Source organism: Danio rerio, chromosome 21, assembly GCF_052040795.2.
Source record: "Danio rerio strain M-AB ecotype USA chromosome 21, GRCz13ab, whole genome shotgun sequence".
NCBI classification, from domain to species: Eukaryota; Metazoa; Chordata; class Actinopteri; order Cypriniformes; family Danionidae; genus Danio; species Danio rerio.
The window spans coordinates 72,501-90,000 of record NC_141041.1 but is presented as its reverse complement, the minus strand read 5'-3'; the positions used below and the strand labels follow the sequence as shown (position 1 = coordinate 90,000).

Genomic DNA, 17,500 nt, shown 5'->3' with positions numbered 1-17,500 from the left:
AGCCCAGAATCAGCACAGAAACATGTTTTCTGTGGGAGGTGTTAATGAAACACAGTGTACTGTACTGTAGTGTAGTTTACTGTAGTGTAGTGTGGTGTAGTATACGGTAGTGTACTATAGTGTAGTGTAGTTTACTGTAGTGTACTATAGTGTAGTGTAGTTTACTGTAGTGTGGTGTAGTATACGGTAGTGTACCATAGTGTAGTGTAGTTTACTGTAGTGTAGTATAGTGTAGTTTACTGTACTATAGTGTGGTGTAGTGTAGTATACGGTAGTGTAGTGTAGTTTACTGTAGTGTAGTTTACTGTAGTGTAGTGTAGTGTAGTTTACTGTAGTGTAGTGTAGTGTAGTTTACTGTAGTGTAGTGTAGTGTAGTTTACTGTAGTGTAGTGTAGTGTAGTTTACTGTAGTGTAGTTTACTGTAGTGTAGTGTAGTGTAGTTTACTGTAGTGTAGTGTAGTGTAGTTTACTGTACTATAGTATAGTTTAATGTAGTTTACTGTAGTGTAGTATAGTGTAGTGTAGTTTACTGTACTATAGTGTGGTGTAGTGTAGTATACAGTAGTGTAGTGTAGTTTACTGTAGTGTAGTTTACTGTAGTGTAGTGTAGTGTAGTTTACTGTAGTGTAGTGTAGTTTACTGTAGTGTAGTGTAGTGTAGTTTACTGTAGTGTAGTATAGTGTAGTGTAGTTTACTGTACTATAGTGTGGTGTAGTGTAGTATACAGTAGTGTAGTGTAGTTTACTGTAGTGTAGTTTACTGTAGTGTAGTGTAGTGTAGTTTACTGTAGTGTAGTGTAGTATACAGTAGTGTAGTTTACTGTACTATAGTATAGTTTACTGTAGTTTACTATAGTGTAGTGTAGTGTAGTGTAGTGTAGTTTACTACAGTGTAGTGTAGTGTAGTGTAGTGTAGTGTAGTGTAGGGCTCAGTGGAGACGGGTTCTAACACCAGCAGAGATTACAGTGTGGCCGACAGCAGATCTCGGACACAGAGAGAGAGCGGCGCTGCAGTGTTGCCATGTTTATGTGGCTTTATGGTAATACCGTGATACCACAGTACCAGGACATCAACATCTGATCACATCCCTGTACCACAGTACTGCCACAGTAGAGTTTCCCCACATTACTGTGACAGAGAAACAGACAGTGTGTGTGTAAGGGTGTGTGTGTGTGTAAGGCCTGGTTTATACTTCTGCAGCAAGTGAGCGGCGTGACCCACGGCGCATGTAACGCGTGTAGCTGAGCTTATACTGCTGCTGCTGTCTCTGTTGGTCTGCATTAACACTTCTGAAGCACTAGTGGGCAGTGAGGTGTAAATGTTCCTCTGTGTCGAGTTTCTTCGCTGCTGTTTTGCTATTCTGAACACTTCCTGGATGTACAAGTGGCTCAAACTCGCTCATTTTAAGGCAGGAACCGGCGGACGTGCAGCAACTGTAACCATGAGGGAAACACAGAACAAAACTCTCCATCCGGAGCTCCTTCACGGGACTCCACACTTGTAAACAATCGCTCCATCGGGCTCACGCCATTCACCCGGCTCTCGGTCCCGCCCAGACTCGTCAGCGATACCAAGCCGACCAATCACAGAGCTTGCGCTACGCCTCGTTGCGACGTGTAGTTACATTTTTTGAGAGGTGCACGTCAGTAACGGCCACGGCGAAGGGCTATGCGTCAGTGCTGTAGCATACGCGTGCGCTTGACACAGAAGTATAAATCAGCCTTAAGGGTGTGTGTGTGTGTGCGTGTGTGTGTGTCACCTGTTTCCACTCGTCTGCATCAGTGTGTGTGTGCTGCAGCTCTGGATCCTCCGCCAGCCGCCGGCGCTCCCGCAGCTCCTCCTCTACGCAGCGTCCCGTTCCGGCGTGCAGCGAGTGTCTGGCGGTGTGTGTGGGTGTGTGTCGGCGCAGCGGGGAGCAGTGTGTGAGCGACTGAACCCGGCGACGATACACACTGCTGTCCTCGTCCGGCTCGGGGTCCGGTGGCCAGTCCCATCGCCTCAGGGGCCGCAGTGCAGACACAAACTGAGGAGAACACCACACACACACAAATAGATGGATAGACACACACACACCTGAACGCTCGTGTACACACTCACAGTAGAGCTGCATGAGACTGTCAATGATGCAGTATTGTTGGGTTCTGCTCATGCGATGTGACGTGATGACTGAAATGCTGATCTTATTATTAATCTCCGAGTAAAGCGGTCACACACACACACACACACACACACACACACTGGAGCTGGTGTACCCTGTGGCGCTGCAGTTTGCTGATCACGTTCAGGTCCGTCTGGTCGGAGATTCCTCCGTGTACGATCAGCACCTTCTGGTTGATGATGGTGGCCAGCGGGAGCCGGCTGAAGATCTTCTGCAGCAGCTCCAGGATCAGTTTCCCATGAACCTGCGAGCGATCACAGAGAGTGTGTGTGTGAGTGTGTGTGGATCTGGATTTAGGTGCAGGTTCTAGGCATCAGTTCGGAGAGTAACTGAACACTGCTCCTGTGTTTAAGGGCCTACTCACACTATGCCATCCGTACCGTGCCCAGGCCCGTTTCCCGGATCGTTTGAGAAGTGTGAGTGCGCTGAATCGCGCTCAAGCACGGTTCACTTGGCCGGCCCTGGCCCGGTTGGAAGAGGTGTGCCTGAGCGCGGTACACTTGGGCTTTGGCGCGGTACGCTTGTGTGTGAGTACAAAACGCGCCAAAGCCCGAAACCGAAAGCGAGACGTGACTTTAAGGGACTGTTTGATATGGATTTATTAATCATTCTTACTGTTCAGTGAACGCAAACTGCCGTAGCTTATTAAAGACGCAAACTCCTCACAGCACGCCAGCTGCACCTTCAGCAGACCTCCTCATTCCTGCAGCACGAGGGCTTAATGATTGTTTATGAGTGCCAAAAGTGGCGGATCTGTTCGGCGAAATATCTGACTGCGTGTCCCCGCATCCCTAAGGACTGTTTGGCGAAATATTTGACGGCATATCAAACGACTGAAAGGATATAACTAGAGAAATCTCCACTGTGCTGCTGAGTGAGAGCGTATGGCAAGCCGTTTTAGCATTTAAACCTTGTTCTGACTATCCATAAATATATTTAGAGATATCTCTAATTATATTTTGGCTAGTCATAATTATAATTCGACTAGTCAGAATGACAATTAGAGATATCTGCAATTACAATTGTACTAGTACGAAATCATTCATCCATTGACTTCCATTGAAAAATATTTGCAGGTATCTCTAAATGAGTTTTGACTAGTCAAAAATCCAATTCAAGATATCTACAACTGTAATTTGACTATTAGTAAATTAATTAGAGATATCTTCAAATATATTTGTAAATATCTCTAAATATGATGAATTAAAGATATCTCCAAATGTATTATGACTAGTCAAAACTCAGTTAGAGATATCTGCAAATATTTTTCAATGGAAGTCAATGGAGGAATATGACTAGTCATAATATATTTGCAGATATCTCCAATCTGATTTCGTACTAGTACAATTGTAATTGCAGATATCTCTAATTGTCATTCTGAGTAGTGGAATTATAATTATGACTAGTCAAAATATAATTAAAGATATCTCTAAATATATTTATGGAGTCAGAACAAAGATTTAAATGCTAAAAAGGTTTGCCATAGAGAGCGCTTCTGAACAGCGCAGCAGCGATGACGTAAGCGTGCCGAGGCCCGATATGGTGTGAGCGCGGGCCGTCGGGGGAGACGGGAGGGGGGACAAGCGTGCTTTGGCCCGGTTCGAGGCAACTGTACCTAGTGTGAGTACGGCCTAACTCATCCTGAAAGCTTCCTCTGCTTCTTCAGGTGTGTGCCGGACACTGAGGCTAATCCCTAATCCCTCGTTCACTATTCCCTACTGTATTCCACAAATAGAGTCCACCTGAGAGAGTGAACTGCAGCACTGCTGAGGGTACTAAAGAGATGTTGTGTGTTTGTTCTGCTGGTTGATGGATCCCTCAGACGGGTCAGATCTCTAGACCATTCGTCATTAAACCAGTCACTGATATAGCATTGCGCTTTAGAGGCCATCAGGTGGTCAGATCTGGGAATTCATTCAGAGTCTAAACTCTCGGTGCATTATGGGGGTTTTCTAGCTGTTGAGTGTACATGGGTTATAGACTCATTATTGCAGTGCATTATGGGATGGATTGAGTGCATTTCAGAAAGTCCATTTTGATTTCAGAAACCTCTAGAAATGGCTGCTTCCTCAATAAGTTCACTAATAAGGGTATAGGGGTGTTTCAGATACAGTCTCCAGCAGCAGCTGTGAACACCTCAGCATGCAGCATATAGTTTGTATTGGATATCAGAAAAGCACTTGTCAATAATGTTCCCAGCATGGAGCAGGAATCGCCTCAGCCTTAACGTTTATCAGTGCTTTCGATGAGCTCTGCATGTGAAAGGTGGAGCACTGTGGAGAAGGTGGAGCTCTGGAACGTGTCAAACGGATGCGTGTGTGTTTCTCTGTTAACTTAACACACAGGGATTAGGGCAAATGGGATTAACAGCTGAATACTTCTAGAATGTGTGTGTCTTTGGTTCAGCGAGATGATTTATTAGCTTCATTAAGGTTTATTTGAGTGCACTTCAGGCTTATTTAGACACTCTGGGTGTTCGGTCTCCGGTAGACCTTTAGTTCCTTTATAATTCTGACATTTACAGCAAACCAAACCTCTGTGACTGCAATAATGCACAAAACAGTGTCTGAATGCGCTGCTGAGAGCGGAGTTAACCCTCAAGGGAATTTGATGATGGTGTTTGCTTTGCTAGTGCGGTGGTGAAGCTGTAGTGTGTGTGAATGGGCAGACGAGTGTATAGTGTACAATCCTCTTAAATCAGGCGTTTGTAATCCTGCTCCTGCTGGAGTTTAGCTTTAAGCCTAATTAAACCGAGCCGAGAAGGTCTTCAGGATCAACAGAAGCGCCAGGTCGAGTGTTTGTGCTGTTGAGCTGGTCTAGGCTGGACACTGAACTCACCCGATACTTGCTCAGAACTTCTTTAGTGAAGCCGTATCTGCATGAACACAAACACACAATCAGAAGTACAGACCTACAGATCTGAACACTAATGCCACACGATGAACTATAACTGGCCAGTCCTACAGAATATCTGCACCTCAGATTAACGATGTGGTCCTCGTGGTTTCCCCGGTTCAGGTGCATGTCATGTGGATACAGCAGCAGGAACGCAAACAGCACCAGCAGCACCTCCATCGACTCTTTCCCTCGGTCCACATAGTCTCCGTTGAAGACATACGGGGTCTCTGCCGAAGGAAACCCGTTCTAGAAGAGCAGGAATCAGTCATGTTGCGTTCAGAAGGAGAAACCTGAGCTACAGAACTTTACTGACTTTATAAAAGATCAACAGCAGATCCTCCAGATGGCCGTGAAGATCTCCTGCAGGAGGAGCAGAGGAATAATCACCTGCTGTAGGATAAAACACTGAGGTGGAGGTGTTGCGTAGATGACGTGTGACAGAGGCAGTGTTGCGAAGGTGAGGTGTGGTGGTAGCGGGGTTGCGGGTGTGGGAAGTTAGGTGTTGTGTTGGCGAGGTCTGACTGAGATGGTGTGGGGGTGTGGTGTGACTGAGGTGGTGTTGCGCTGGTAATGTGTGACTGAGGTGGTGTTGCGGAGGTGAGGTGTAACTGAGGTGGTGTTGCGCTGGTAATGTGTCACTGAGTTGGTGTTGCGGAGGTGAGGTGTGTCACTGAGGTGGTGTTGCAGAGGTGAGGTGTCACTGAGGTGGTGTTGCGGAGGTGAGGTGTCACTAAGGTAGTGTTGCAGAGGTGAGGTGTGTCACTGAGTTGGTGTTGCGGAGGTGAGGTGTCACTGAGGTGGTGTTGTGGAGGTGAGGTGTCACTGAGGTGGTGTTGCGGAGGTGAGGTGTGTCACTGAGTTGGTGTTGCGGAGGTGAGGTGTCACTGAGGTGGTGTTGCGGAGGTGAGGTGTCACTAAGGTAGTGTTGCAGAGGTGAGGTGTGTCACTGAGGTGGTGTTGCAGAGGTGAGGTGTGTCAGAGGCAGTGATGTGTTGGTGAGGTGTGTCGGAGGCAGTGTTGCGGAGGTGAGGTGTGTCAGAGGCAGTGTTGTGTTGGTGAGGTGTGTCAGAGGCAGTGTTGTGTTGGTGAGGTGTGTCAGAGGCAGTGTTGTGTTGGTGAGTTGTGTCAGAGGCAGTGTTGTGTTGGTGAGGTGTGTCGGAGGCAGTGTTGTGGAGGTGAGGTGTATCAGAGGCAGTGTTGTGTTGGTGAGGTGTGTTGGAGGCAGTGTTGCGGAGGTGAGGTGTGTCAGAGGCAGTGTTGTGTTGGTGAGGTGTGTCAGAGGCAGTGTTGTGTTGGTGAGGTGTGTCAGAGGCAGTGTTGCGGAGGTGAGGTGTGTCAGAGGCAGTGTTGTGTTGGTGAGGTGTGTCGGAGGCAGTGTTGCGGAGGTGAGGTGTGTCAGAGGCAGTGTTGTGTTGGTGAGGTGTGTCAGAGGCAGTGTTGTGTTGGTGAGGTGTGTCAGAGGCAGTGTTGTGTTGGTGAGGTGTGTCAGAGGCAGTGTTGTGTTGGTGAGGTGTGTCAGAGGCAGTGTTGTGTTGGTGAGGTGTGTTGGAGGCAGTGTTGCGGAGGTGAGGTGTGTCAGAGGCAGTGTTGTGTTGGTGAGGTGTGTCAGAGGCAGTGTTGTGTTGGTGAGGTGTGTCAGAGGCAGTGTTGTGTTGGTGAGGTGTGTCAGAGGCAGTGTTGTGTTGGTGAGGTGTGTTGGAGGCAGTGTTGCGGAGGTGAGGTGTGTCAGAGGCAGTGTTGTGTTGGTGAGGTGTGTCAGAGGCAGTGTTGTGTTGGTGAGGTGTGTCAGAGGCAGTGTTGTGTTGGTGAGGTGTGTTGGAGGCAGTGTTGCGGAGGTGAGGTGTGTCAGAGGCAGTGTTGTGTTGGTGAGGTGTGTCAGAGGCAGTGTTGTGTTGGTGAGGTGTGTCAGAGGCAGTGTTGTGTTGGTGAGGTGTGTCAGAGGCAGTGTTGTGTTGGTGAGGTGTGTCAGAGGCAGTGTTGCGGAGGTGAGGTGTGTCAGAGGCAGTGTTGCGGAGGTGAGGTGTGTCAGAGGCAGTGTTGTGTTGGTGAGGTGTGGTGGAGGCAGTGTTGCGGAGGTGAGGTGTGTTGGAGGCAGTGTTGTGTTGGTGAGGTGTGGTGGAAGTGGTGTGGCCGCGGTGAGGAATGACGGAGGTGGTGTTGCAGAGGTGTGTGTTCTCACCGCAGATGGTGATCTCTGTGTGTGTGCCGGTGCTGACGGTGCTGATGTTGGGCATTAATCGCAGGAGTGTCCAGGTTTTTCCCAGCAGTTGCAGAACGTATCGTGCGTGAAGCTTCTGAATACAGAGATGTGCTGTCAAACACACTCACACACACACTCACACACACTCACACACACAGGACAGCGCTGGAGCACCTGTTTGTTCCTGAAGGCGTGCAGCAGCTCCGTGACGCCGCTGAGGGTCAGTGGGAAGGTCAGATGTGGGCCGCTGTACCCGTCCGGCAGCTGGATGTGTGTATAGCAGCAGTGTTTCTCCCATGGCTCGTCCTGACACACACTTCTCTCTCCGAACATCTGCGACACCAGAGAGGCCGGCGGAGACACACACACTCCCTCACTGCGGCCGAAGTGCTCCATCAGGAAACTGAAGAAATTATACAACTGCAGAAACACACAGAGGAAAAGACCATCCCATGACCACCGCTACCACGAGAGCCTCATCGCCGTGCGTGTGTGTGTGTACCTGTGTGTGTTCACCTTGATGTGGTCCTGCTGTCCTGAATACTCTATGGACTGGAAGATGTTCCAGGTGCAGCGGCGCCGCATCTCCAGCCGAGCCACATACTGCCGGTACCAGCGCTGAATGAGCAGTGCCGCCCGCATCGCTACACACACACAAACACACACACACACACACAGAGATACGTTCAGGTCAGAAGACACCACACACACACACACACAAGCAAACGCACTGACTCTCAGAAACACGTCTGACCTGTAGCCGCTGCAGCAGGAGGAGCAGGAGAAACAGAGCGGTGGATCATTCACAATCACTGACAACTGAAGATTACTGAGAGAAACAGAAGAGTTACCTGGAACTGAGATGCTCCCTGCAGACAGACAGACAGACACGGAGAGACAGACAGACAGTCAGAGTGTGTGAGCAGTGTTTCTCTCAGTGTAGTGCAGTAAATGCAGAATTACAGCAGGTTCTCCTGGAGCTTCACACACCTCGATCACACACTTTCACCTGCAGCTGCTCTGCTTTGGAGCGTCCACATCCCATCTCACCGCCAGCACGCTGTAAAAACACACTTCACACACACATCACACACGCTTCACACATGTCAACTCACACACACCTCTGATTCTGGAAGCCTCTGCATTCCCGTTTAAACAGACACGAATAATTCCCTCCACACATCAGAAGTGGTCAGCCGTGGTTTCTGAAGAGCAGTGATTGATTATGGATTATTGGTGGAGAGTGTGTGTCTGTGCTGTACCGCAGAGTCCTGGAGCTGAAACACCGCTGCAGAAGAGGCCGAGGGTCTCGCACCGCTGATGCCCAAACCCATGAGGAGACGACACAGAGCGTCCACACGTGCAGATCTGACAGATTCACACACACACGCACACACACACACACACACACAGGGGAAGCTCATCCGTCATCAAAACAACACATGGATTAGGGTTAATGCTGCGGCTCGGCTTCAGCCCAGAATAGACAGCTCACCGCAGGTAAAGGCCATTGGAGGATCGGCTGCGCTGTTCACACCAACACAACTGTCCATTACTCAGGCCACCATCACAGAACTGCTCACTTCTGCTCATTATAATCTTAAAGCGGCTGAGCGCTGATTAAATGAGCTACGTATAAATACACCGCCATGGGCTGAGCGCATATTTCCTCAGATAACCTCTCGTCTTTCTTTAGATTCTCACGCAGGTGCCGGATTCCTCCTGACGCAGAGGAGGTTCAGCTCAAGGACAAACACACAGCGTTCAGCCGAGGTCAGAGAGAATGCAGATCAGGAGGAATCACACACACACACACAATCATCCCAAGCGGTGCTGTCAGTCAGAGAAATCAAGCGGTTCGTGTTGAATGAATATGTGCGACACACACAGATAAGACTCCGGCTATAGTGGATTTACTGTCTCTCTCTCTCTGTCTCTCTCTCTCTGTCTCTCTATCTGTTTCTCTCTCTCTCTCTCTCTGTCTCTCACTCTCTGTTTGTCTGAATCTAGTTTTCAAGCTCAATTACCTGTATTGGCATTATATTTTACTATAGTTTTGCCAAAGTATTTTAACTATGTTTACACCGACTGTTACATCATCAAATAAAATATACCATAAATAGGAATAAATGGCAAAACTACACGGCAGACAGTACCTGTAATAACTACAGGCATTAAGCTGTAGAGTATTTAAATAAGGCAAATTAGTTCAGCTATCAGCCATTTCTCATGGTGCGCACATGTTCTGAGGATAGTTTGACACCGTGTCGAGTTTCTGAGGCGTTCAGATTAAAGGATTAACTATTTCATTCATTCATTTTCCTTCCAGCTCAGAGTTCGCCAAAGCGGTGTGAACTGCCAACTATTGCAACATGTGTTTTACACAGCAGATGCCCTTCCAGCTGCAACCCAGTACTGGGAAACACCCACACACACTCATACACTACAGACAATTTAGCCAACCTAGTTCCCCTATAGTGCATGTGTTTGGACTGTGGGCCTCGCATGGTTCAGGATTGGTAGAGCTACGCATCGATGAATTGGCTCTTCAGTGTTTGAACTCTCAGTAATGATTAAATCACACTGAACTGAGCTAAACTGAACTGAACTTAAACACTAAAACCTGAACCACACTGTTCCAGTTACTGAACCACACTGTTCCAGTTACTATGACCATTTATGTGAAGCTGCTTTGACACAATCTACATTGTAAAAGCGCTATACAAATAAAGCTGAATTGAATTGAATTGAAACCGGAGCACCTGGAGGAAACCCACGCCAACACGGGGATGCAACATGCACATAAAGGTCAAGGTTGTGTATTTTGACTGTAATTAAGGCTGATCGGTGGTCGATTAGTGTTTGAGTGCTGTGTTTGTGGAGGGCCTCGGCTTGACTTCCTTCATTAGTTCAGACAGGTGTGTGTTCAGAGGTGTGTTTCTCATTAGGATGGCGTCTGCCTTCATAAATATGAGGATGTTTAACTGACTTCTGCACAGAACTGGCAAACGCAGCCCACAGAAGGACTTTATATTGCAGAGCATTGATCAGCTTGTTTCTGTAGTTCTGTTTAGCAGGAATAAACCCGGTTATACATCAAGCCCAGCTCTCTCTCTCTCTGTCTGCTGATGATGATAGATATTGCTGGATGTCTCCATATAGATGACTGATCTGATCAGGTGTATCAGACCCTTCACAGCGAGACTGACAGCACATGTACATGAGTTTAGACGTGAGTGATCGGTGTTCAGAGTCTCAGGTGATGGCGGTGCCGTGTCCTCGATTAATGAATGGCTCCTTTTTCTGCGCCATTCCTGTGTGAACTCCTTCATTTCGTCACCTATCCTCCTTCGGTTTGGGCTTATCGTCTTTGCGACTGTGTAACCGCACGATAGAATTCATTGTGTTTTCCTCAATTCCACCTTTTTTCTCCTCCTCCTTTCCAACACCATCCGTTCGCTCTACATGAAAACAGTGTAAAGTATTCCAAGGCCAAGCCTGGCCAGCGTAGATAAATCGCAGCTTTCCCAGGCCGCCACAGACAACATCCACCGCTGCAGTCCGAGCTCCTCCAGCGAACGCTCCTGAATCCACAGACATGCTGCTGCGCCTCGTCCTGCTGCTGCTGGCCTTCCCTTTGGGGGAGATGTTTGTGCTCCATCCGTCACCTGAGGACCAGAGCCACAGGTAAGAGCATCCATCTACTGTACATCATTCTGCCTCAGGTGTTCATCGTGTGGGTGTTACACTATGAGGAAACAGCAGCAGAGAACAGGATAAGAGCTGTAGGAGTCGTATAATGGTGTGAAACGTGTGTGTTCAGTATATATTCAGTGTGTTGTGTCGATGTTCTGCCCTGAGCCGTGAGCCTACAGATGTTTATTCGTCCCGGTGTTGCGCAACAGCACAGAATGTGAAAACTCTGCTGGCACACGAGTGACCCTGAAGGAGAGAGTCATGAGATTAAACAGGTTAGCTGAAGAGCTGACCTTTCAAGCTGAGCTTGGGTCAAACACACACAACCCAATAGAGTGGATGAAGAAGAGTGTGTGTGTGTGTGTGTGTGTTTAAACCGTTTAGACTGCTGCTCATCAAGAGGGTTTGGAAGAGTTCCCATCAGACCGAGCGTTTCTCACAGCTTCACAGTATGAGTTAGCGCTTCACTTTCAGCAGATCTCAGCTTTTCTTGACACTTGTGTTCAGTTATGTCAAGTTTGAGATGCATTTCATCACCATATGTAGACCCACACGGAATCTGCACGCAGCCCATCATGACTCTGTTTATTTACTCGAGTAAATGTGTGTAAATCTATATTTATTCAGTTTTAAAATTCATTTCAGTAACATTATTGACTAATATGAAAATGTTTATCTGATTTATGTACAGTGCAGCGTCATATTTCTGTCTTTCAGTGGAGATATTATAGGAGAGACTTGCTTTGTTTACCAAATAAGTGGATGTAATTAGATTTGCTTTTTAAACATAAATAAAAGTTAAAAAGATGTTATTTTTATTTCATATATTAAGATTTTAGTTATGATGCTCCCAAAATAATTCAGATTTTTAACAAAATTCTCAGCAGAAACAGGAAAAAACATCCGCAGATTCTGTCTGGCCCTAGACAACACTTAACTCCTGACCACACACACACACACACACACACACAGCTGTAGTGATGTTTGTTCTGTACAGACTGAATAGTTTTACGTCTCTTGTTAAATGTATTCGTTATCTGTCTGCTGTCTCGTCTCTGTCATTCTGGTGAAGCTCTGCACTAACACTAACTCCTCGTATGTGTGAACATACCTGCTGATAAAGCTCTTCTGATTCTGATTTTCTGTGGTCTCCTCTAAACTCAGTCCTCACAGCACACTCTTCTACATCTGCACACTCCTTCACTCTGTCTGAGATATAAAGAAAGCTGAGCAGGTCTAAATGTGCTGTATTGCTGCACTTGTGGGGAAGTGTTGAACACTCAGACTGAGGTGCTGAATGTGTGTTTGCTGCAGAGAGCAGGAGATCAAGAAGATCATCCTGAAATCTCTGCACCTCCCGAAGGAGCCGAGCGACTCCCTGTCCCAGCTGGAGCATCTGCGGGAGTCATTGAAAAACAGCATCCACTCACCGCCAGGTACGCCACACACACACACACACACACACACACCTGCGCAGGTGAGCTCTGGGTCATTAAAGCTGCTCTCTGTTCTGCAGGTAACTCCAGCTTGCCGGAGGACTCTGGAAACTCCAGCTGCTGCAGACGCTCCTCTCAGGTGTTGATGAAAGGTGAGGCTTTACCTGAGGAACAACCAGAACCACAGAACCTGCCCACAGTGTACAGATTACTGCACAAACCTTTATATATACCTGCAGATTTACACAGAATGTGTCTGAGAGTTATTAAAAACCTGAAATCATTAATGAACTTTTCTTCAGGCTTTATGAAGATAACACAGTTATGTCCACTTATATTTGGTAAACAAACAAGTCTCTCATATGTCTACAGTAAACAGATAACATGACATTATACACTCAATTGTGCATCAATAATATCAACACTTGCATATTTATCAATAAAAACACTAAACTCTATAATAAATCAATATATAACTGGTCATCTTATAAGAATTATAAGGTTCTGTCTGACATTTTTGTCAAAATTAAGTGACATTCTTGTTAAATGACAACTTCTTTACATTATGGGATGTTTTTTATAAGTTGTTTACATTTTAGGACTTTTTTTTAAAACTGATGCTGCACACATGCTGTCTGCCATAGAAAGCAAAAACTTTAAAGCTCAATATCTCAAGATCATTCAGAACGCAGACAGAACCTTAGCATTAAAATAAAAACTGAATCGATAGTTACAGAAGAAAATAAACAGACTGCAGGATGAGCTCTAGCATCTGTAGACGTCTGCATGCACAGACGCAGTGTGGCCTGGGAAGTGATGGCGCAGTGTATGCAGAGCAGCTGGAGGCTCCTGCAGGGCTGAATGTGTGGATGTGGGAAGAGCAGGAGCAGCTTCTGTCCCACACCAGAGAGGGTTACCTCCACACTCCTGAGGGACAGCAGTAGCGCAGCAGCTTCTGTGTTTTTCCACTGAGCTGATGATGATGATGATGTGGTGCTGTGTGAACATGCAGATCTGGGCTGGGACGGCTGGGTGGTTCTCCCGGAGAGCGTGGCCTTCGTCCAGTGCGTGTCCTGCGGCTCCGGCACGTCTGTGCAGGTACGGTTGCTCCAGAATATCTAGGTGTGTGTGTGTGTGTATCTGACAGAGTCTGACTGCCTGCGCTCTCTCCGCAGTGCTGCAAACCCACCGCGCACCACATCGTGCCGTTCGTCTACATGGACGCGAGCGGTCTGGTTCTGTCTACGGTGAGGCTGCCCCGCGACTGTGGCTGCGACCTGGCGGAGGACACACTCGACCCCGCAGCCATGAGCCCTCCGTGATCAAACACACACATAACACACTCACACACACACACACACACAGCGTAGAGAAACACTGCTGTAGCACACACACACACACACACACATGTAGTCTTCATTTTTGCTGCTGTTCGGAGCTCAGGCTCCTGTGGACTTTAAGTATGGTGGAAACATGTTCAGTTCCCAGAAGGCCGAGCGCTCAGTCTGGCCTGTTTTTCTCCAACTCCTCTTTCACAGAAATACACAATGGAGCTTCTGTTAGCGATCCGCTCAAGGCCAGACCTGTTTTAGCTGCGGGTTTGGCTCTGGCAGAGCTTCAGCGCCGCTCCGCGAAAACATGTTATGGATCCGCTCTGCCAGAACTCCACCAAAGCCATCCTGGGCTGCGTCTCAAATATCCCTCTGCGAGAGCCGTCCTCATTCCTCAATGTGAGCGTTAGCCGCTAGCGTGTCTGTGGCCGCCGGTGGAGCAGAGGAATGATGGGAACTTTCCAACACAAACTAGCCGTAGTTCAGCATCACTGGCCTCTGTTTAATCTGTGTGTGTGTGTGTGTGTGTGTGTTTCCATTTACACAACTGTACTACACACCCCTGCATCATGTCATGTCAGAGCTAATGTTTCCATGTTCAGCCAGAAAATAACAAGGTGTTTGCTTGATCTCAGTGTACCTGCAGACCGCTTCATTAAACAAGCTATCATGAAGACACGCGACTGCTTATTCCAGCTCACAGGTCACTCCTGCTGTCACGAGTGTGTGTGTGTGTGTGTGTCTGCGTGTGTGTGTGTGTATGTGTGTGTGTGTGTGTGTGTGTGACTGTGTGTGATTGTGTTTGTGAGTGTGTCTTTGTGAGTGTGTGTGTGATTTTTTGGCAGCTTCTGCAGGGAGATTTATCAGCATGAACCTGCATGAACTCATTCCTCATTGGGTAATGGTGTGTGTGTGCGTGTGTGTGTGTGTGTGCGTGTGTGTGTGTGGCCGCAGGTTACATGCAGAGCATTCCTGACATGAGCCGATTATTTTGGGAGTTTGTTGGCACACAGTGTCTGCCAGTGTGTGTGTGTGTGTGTGTGTGTGTGTGTGTGTGTTCCTCCAAGGCTGTTGCGCACTCAGTAAAGCCTCTCTCTTTCTGTGCGAGTGTGTGTGTGTGACCCTTAGAGCTGATGGGCTCCGCTGAGCCTCGACATTAATCAGACAACAGCAGCGACCGACAGCATGGTGTGTGTGTGTTTGCCCTGTGTGCGCTGGGCACCGCTGCTGGCGCTGCTGGTGTGTGTGTTTGCTCAGGACAGCAGCCGGGAGTGTTTGGACAAGGACGAGCTCATTGCTGAAATGCCCAGCACTGTGGACCTCCCGACGGAGTGTGTGCTGACCTGCACCGCGCTCACGTACCGGCAGATCCTGGACACACAGCGCAGGGTCACGGTGCGCTTCAGGGACTCGCGGCCCGGTAAGAGAGAGAGAGAGAGAGAGAGAGAGAGAGTGTGTGTGTTAATGCATATGTGTGTGTGGATATATATATGTGTGTGTATGGGTTGTGGTGTGTGTGTGTGTGTGTGTGTGTGTGTGTGTGTGTGTTTCATCAGTGTATCGATACTGAAGAGTAATATCCAAAGGGCGCAGCAGCAGGGGCTGAGGAGGAGAGCAGGACTCTGAACAGGCGACTCCAGACGCTGAACACCAGCGAGTTATTACAGATTTAGTCCAAATGATGGAATATCAGGGGTTTCTGTTTGTCGCTTTAATCGTTAGTTCATCACAATGTATATTTTCTGTATCAGTGTTTTTAAGTCAGGATAATATATATAGCTGAGGTCAGAATTATTCACCCCCTGTTTATTTTTTACCCAGTTTCTGTGTAGTGGAGAGCAGATTACTCCAACACATGTCTAATCATAACAGCGTTAATAACTCATCTCTAATAACTGATTTATTTCCTCTTCATCATGATGACAGCTTAAAGTCTATTCAGCTTAAAGTGACATTTAAAGGCTTAAGCAGGTTAATCAGGGTAAAGTTAGGGTAACTAGGCAAGTCATTGTATAACAGTCGTTTGTTCTGTAGACTATTGAAGAAATATATAGATGAAGGGGCTAATAATATTGACTTTAACACTATTAAAAACTGCTTTTACTCCAGCCAAAATAAAACAAATCAGACTTTCTCCAGTAGAACAGATATTATCAGACATACTGTGAACATTTCCTCAATCTGTTCAACATCTGTGATTTTTTAAATGGGGAAATAAAAGGGGGGCTAATAATGCTGACAATATAAATATACGTATTTAGGAGCAGTAAGCAGTATCTTATTTCATTTTTTTGTTCTCTTATAGACTATTAAAGTCCTGAAAATGTTATTTAAGCTTGTTTTTGGTCACACTTTACAGTATAGGTAATACCTTTACAATAACAGCATTTATTCCTGCTCGTTACATTAGTTAATGAATGTATAGTTGTTCATGGTTAGTTCAGGTTAACTCAGAGTGCATTACCTAATGGTGATTGAGAAGTGCTGTGCGGTATTGTTCATACTTAGTAAATACATTATTATTGATTAAAGCTTCCTGTACAGTGTAAAGACACTCATATATAATGACTGGCAGAATCTGCAATGTGTTATGCTATTTCTGTGCTGGATTTTGCACAAAATCTGCAGGTTTATGTGGAATGATGTTGAGAGTATAATAAGCAAATAAAAATAAACCTAAAAACCTTTAAACTCCTGTCTAAGGTTTACAATGCAAATACAAGTAGATCCACATGTTTGGTAAACAAGGTGAATCTCTAAAGACAGAAAATATTACTTTACAAACTGTATCGTACATCTGAATATCTTCAATATTATTACTAAATTAAACTGAATTCATATAAATGTACATAAATAATAAATAGACTGAATGATGGGCTGATTCAGTGTGATGTGTGCCTAATTAGAGATGATGGAAGTTCAGCTTTTCCTCAGTGAATGTGGAGTTATATACACTTCACTGAACATGTGTGATTATTATTACATGCTAATATTATTTCTTCTGTGAGTTAACGATGTGTATATACTGGCAGGCCTGTACACAGCTCTTCACTCTCCTGATATTGCACTACTAGATAAGTGAAGCAGAACTGAAGTGAATATCAGTGTAGGAGTCGGAACCCTGCAGACGGCGGCTGTGTTATATTGTATAGTGCTGCTGGCGGTGTGTTTCGTGCATGTCTGTGCGGTGAACACACACTGTCTTACTGTCATCCACCATGTTTGACTCCTGCAGGTGAAGACGGAGACGAGTTCTGCTGGCTTATCAGCAGCAGATGCAGCACGTGGGATGAAGTGTTGGTTTTACTGTCTCTCAGCCAATCAGACGCGGCGACCGAAGCCAGGATTCGTCTTCAGACCGACTCTCTGATCCTCGTGGAGCCGCAAGACTCTCCGTCCGTCCTGCCTGATGACTGCGGCCTGCGGTTCGACGTCACCGCGCAACTGCAAGGCCTGCGACAGCACACGCTCTGCGTCAGGCCGCACGGCATCATGGGAAACCAGCTGCAGTGTCCGCCGGCTCTGGTCTTCGTAAAGCAGAAACAGAAAGAGAGTCGCTCCTGATCCAGACCACGAACATTACGACACGCAGCGCTGAACCCTTCCTGGTGATGGAAAACGCAACTCATTTCAAGTTTCTGAATGTTTCAGTAATATGTAAATAATAATCTATATTTCCATTTGAATATACTTAATGTAATTTACATTATAATCGTTCTATTATAGCAAACTGATAAATCTCTAGAATACAGTGCACTCGCATCTTTTACTCTGTAATAAA

General features: G+C 46.7%; 3 protein-coding genes across 15 annotated transcripts in view; 2 read left to right on the top strand and 1 right to left on the bottom strand.

The window, feature by feature from the left end:
- ppef2b (protein phosphatase with EF-hand domain 2b) overlaps positions 1-17,500 on the bottom strand; it is a 22,349-nt gene that overhangs the window by 3,845 nt on the left and 1,004 nt on the right. The window contains exons 1-12 of one of the 12 annotated variants that reach the window (XM_087300421.1): positions 8,752-10,943; positions 8,519-8,624; positions 8,247-8,329; positions 8,011-8,125; positions 7,759-7,900; positions 7,431-7,676; positions 7,236-7,350; positions 5,370-5,416; positions 5,136-5,302; positions 4,997-5,033; positions 2,253-2,402; positions 1,760-2,023 (exon numbers count right to left, since the gene is read on the bottom strand). In XM_087300421.1, coding sequence (XP_087156547.1) covers positions 1,760-2,023; positions 2,253-2,402; positions 4,997-5,033; positions 5,136-5,302; positions 5,370-5,416; positions 7,236-7,350; positions 7,431-7,676; positions 7,759-7,900; positions 8,011-8,125; positions 8,247-8,329; positions 8,519-8,624; positions 8,752-8,809 — 1,530 coding nt within the window. In that variant the 5' untranslated portion in view covers positions 8,810-10,943. Of the gene's footprint in view, positions 1-1,759; positions 2,024-2,252; positions 2,403-4,996; positions 5,034-5,135; positions 5,303-5,369; positions 5,417-7,235; positions 7,351-7,430; positions 7,677-7,758; positions 7,901-8,010; positions 8,126-8,219; positions 8,387-8,518; positions 8,625-8,751; positions 10,944-16,918; positions 17,325-17,500 lie in introns of those variants that run through there. The other 11 variants (XM_087300429.1, XM_087300424.1, XM_087300425.1 and 8 more) reach the window with 11 other exon arrangements.
- Positions 10,720-14,397, top strand: gsdf (gonadal somatic cell derived factor). 2 transcript variants are annotated; one of them, NM_001114668.1, is given in 5 exon segments: positions 10,720-10,943; positions 12,264-12,388; positions 12,469-12,540; positions 13,401-13,486; positions 13,564-14,397. In NM_001114668.1, coding segments are annotated over 5 exon segments (519 nt in total). In that variant the 5' UTR covers positions 10,720-10,854; the 3' UTR covers positions 13,711-14,397.
- The window catches only part of LOC147831699 (uncharacterized), a 2,963-nt gene continuing 85 nt past the window's right edge, over positions 14,623-17,500 (top strand). Inside the window, exons 1-2 of the mRNA XM_087300443.1 lie at positions 14,623-15,139; positions 16,955-17,500. The exon at positions 16,955-17,500 is cut by the window's right edge and continues 85 nt beyond it. Coding sequence (XP_087156569.1) covers positions 14,905-15,139; positions 16,955-17,283 — 564 coding nt within the window. The 5' untranslated portion in view covers positions 14,623-14,904 and the 3' untranslated portion in view covers positions 17,284-17,500. The remainder of the gene's footprint in view (positions 15,140-16,954) is intronic.